Here is a 3,237-nt window from a genome sequence, read left to right as displayed (position 1 = left end):
TCGACAGTGTATGCTTTTGTCTGCTTTAGTGAAGCTCAGTTGGTTGTAGGTAGATGGTTTTGTTTTTGTATTCTCTATTCTGTTCCGTTGATTTATGTGTCTACTTTTATACCAGTGCCATACTGCTTTAGTTATTATAGCTTTATAGCATAGTTTAAAGTCAGGTAATGTGATGCCTCTAGTTTTGTTTTTTTTGCTTAGGATTATTTTTGCTATTTGAACTCTTTTGGGGGTCCATATTAGTTTTAGAAATGTTTTCTAATTGTGTGAAAAATGACATTAATATTTTGAGGGTAATTTTGTTGAATCTGTAGATTGCTTTGGACAGTACAGTAATTTTTGTCCAGGTTTTAGCTATTAAACCTGCTATGTATATTCATGTATACATCATTTATGGAAATACACTTCAATTTTTCTTAGACAAATACCTTGGAGTGAAATGGCTGTACCATATGGTAAGTATAATACTAACTTTTTAAGAACCTACTGAACTGTTTTTGACCAGGAGAGAATGAGAGTTCCAGCTGCTCCATATCCTTGTCAGCACTTGTTATGATGAGTCATTTTAATTTTAGGCATGCTAATAGATGTAGTAGCAGTTCATTGAAATTTTAATTTACATTTTCCTAATTACTAATGATGTTGACCATCAGCTTATTTGCCAATCCATATAACTTCATTGGTGATGTGTAGGTTCAAATCTTTTGCCCGTTTCTAATTGTGTCATTTTTTTTCTTGTTGTGGAGCTTTAACAGTTTTTTTTATATAAATTATTGATATAGGTCTTTTATTAGATAAATAATTTTTATTTTTTTTATTTTTTTATTTTTTTTTTCTTACCATTTAACTTGTTTTAATGTTTCTTCACAAATGGTGAAAAATACTAAAGTACAGACAAGGAATAATCATAATGTTGTGGCCAACATTATAAATATGGAGTTATAAATTTAAAACATTTTCTGGTTTAAAAAATAAATCTGGTAGTCAATGCAGCTCTGTGGGGTCTCTGTGTCTAGTAGGCCGGTCTCTGCACTCCTGACGGTGCTCGCCTTTATCCATTTTTCCAGGTCCTCCACGTCTGCCTCTTCTTCCTCCCATCTGTTCCATCAAAGGTCCAGGGGGCCCCCCAGGGCCACCTCGTCTTCCTCCACCAAAGCCACCTCGGTCCATGCCCCGGCCACCATGGAAGCCACCTCTGTCTCTACCACGGCCACCTCTGAACATGCCATCAGGGCCGCCATGATCCATGAGGCCTTCTCTTCCACCCCGCATGCCACCACGGCCACCTCTGCCACGATCACCACCCGGGGGGCGGGAAGGGTGGTGGGAGGAAGCCTTCAGGCTTCGGGGCCTTACACTGGTTGCATTCTGTTCTCCACGTGAAGTTCTGGTTTCCACAATCCAGATTGGGACACTGCCAGTCTCCAGCTCGGTGTTGGACATTGCCTCCTCCGGAGGGGTTCCCTCGAGAGCCTCAGGGCCCCCTTGGAGGGAAACCTCCTCTATCTCCTCCACAGCCTCCCATGCGATCCATGGGTCCCCCAGGACCTCCTGGGCCTCCTGGACCTCCATGGAGCGGTGGTGGCACCCCTCTGCCCTCACGGGGTGGCATACCACCCCTCATGCTGTTCATCGGAGGCTTCTTCCAAGCAAGAGAGACTTTAAGTTTGCTCCCTTGAAAGTCTTTCCCATCAAACCATTCCACAGCAGCCTTGGCAGTTGGTGGGTCTTCATAGGACACTGTGGCATCACCTTTGGGCTTTCCCGTTTCCTTGTCCAGATAGATGTGGATCATGGGTTGCCCAGTTCTCTTGTTCATCTTAACAACCCCACATTGCTTAAAGAAGTCTGCCAGATCATCTAGAGTCACATTGTCATTTAATCCTTGCACATAAATTGCACTGTTGTCAGAGTCTTCATCTGGATCTACGGGTGGGCCTAGATCAAAATCTGGTCCTTCATCCATGGGTCCACCATGCTTATTGAAGCCACCTCGCTCTCCAGCGCCCATTCCACCGCGTCCTCCTCCCCGCCCACTTCTGCTAATGCCTCCACGATCAAATCCCCCTCTTCCCCTGCCCCGATTATCAGGGCCACTCATGCCCCGGTTCTCTCCTGGTCCGGAAAATCCTCCAGACTCCTGCCCATAAACACTCATGCTACTGGGGTGGTCCTGTCGGAATGAACTCTGCTGCCCGTAGCTGCTGCTCTGTTGGCCATATTGACTTAGAGCCTGGCTGTAGGATCCAGTTGGGGGGGGGTGGTAACTAGTGGGAGGCTGCTGCCCATAGCTGCTTTGTTGACCATAGCTACTCTGCTGTCCATAGCTGCTTGGCTGCCCATAGGTGTTCTGCTGAGAGTAACTGCTCTGATCATAACTAGTCGGCTGTGTAGAGGAATAGCTGGTAGGAGGGTAGGATGGAGGTGCGGTGACTGGCTGCATGGAGTAACTCCCAGGTACCTGGGGATAACTGTAGTTACTTTGTCCGTATCCTAGGCTGGGTTGGTTGCAACCCCCTGTGCTAGACTGAGGTTGACTAGTCTCAGCAGGTTTGTTACCATCTTGAGGTCTTGTAGGTACGGTAGCTGCCGGCTGCTGCCCATAGGCTGGGTAAGCAGGCTGAGTGCCATAAGCAGACTGAGCTGCATATGAGGCCTGGGTGGTGGTGACTGTAGCAGTGGTGGTATCATAAGCACCAGTGCCATACCCCTGGACAGGCTGGCTGTACGCCTGGGGAGCAGTTGGAGTAGTATAACCAGTGGGAGGCTGTCCATAAGAAGTCGCATAGGCGGTCTGCCCGTAAGTCGCAGTGGTCTGAGCTTGGGTATAGCTGACATCAGTGGGCTGTCCATAGGTTCCATAGCTTTGTTGCCCATACGCCTGGGTGGTCCGTGCATATCCTTGAGTGGGCTGGGCGGCGTAAGCGCTGTAGCCCTGCTGGGCTGCAGCTTGGCTGTAGGTACTGTAATCCGTGGACGTCATTTTCTCTCCTTCCTCCTCGTTCTCTCAACGTCAGTCTCCCTCTCGCTTTCCCTCTCGATAAATAATTTTTAAATATCATCTCTCAGACAATGGCTTTTCATTTTCTCATTTTATAAGAAAATAAATTCTATTGTATATATTTGAGTTTAACAACATGATTTATGGACTATGTATAGATAGGAAAATGATTACTATAGTGAAGCAGATTAACATATCTGTCATCTCACAGAGTTACTTTTTGTGAGAAGAGAAGC

At 46.2% G+C, this 3,237-nt stretch overlaps 1 protein-coding gene across 1 annotated transcript; it reads right to left on the bottom strand.

Annotated features, from left to right (window-relative positions):
- Positions 1-836: 836 nt before the first annotated feature.
- On the bottom strand, positions 837-3,033 carry LOC123644670 (RNA-binding protein EWS-like). Its single transcript, XM_045560906.1, is given in 2 exon segments — positions 837-1,311; positions 1,313-3,033. Coding segments are annotated over 2 exon segments (1,998 nt in total). The 5' UTR covers positions 2,984-3,033; the 3' UTR covers positions 837-984.
- Positions 3,034-3,237: the final 204 nt, after the last annotated feature.

This window comes from Lemur catta, chromosome 9 (assembly GCF_020740605.2).
Source record: "Lemur catta isolate mLemCat1 chromosome 9, mLemCat1.pri, whole genome shotgun sequence".
Lineage (NCBI taxonomy): Eukaryota > Metazoa > Chordata > Mammalia > Primates > Lemuridae > Lemur > Lemur catta.
The sequence above is the reverse complement of the archived record's forward strand: the minus strand, read 5'-3'. Positions and strand labels throughout refer to the sequence as shown.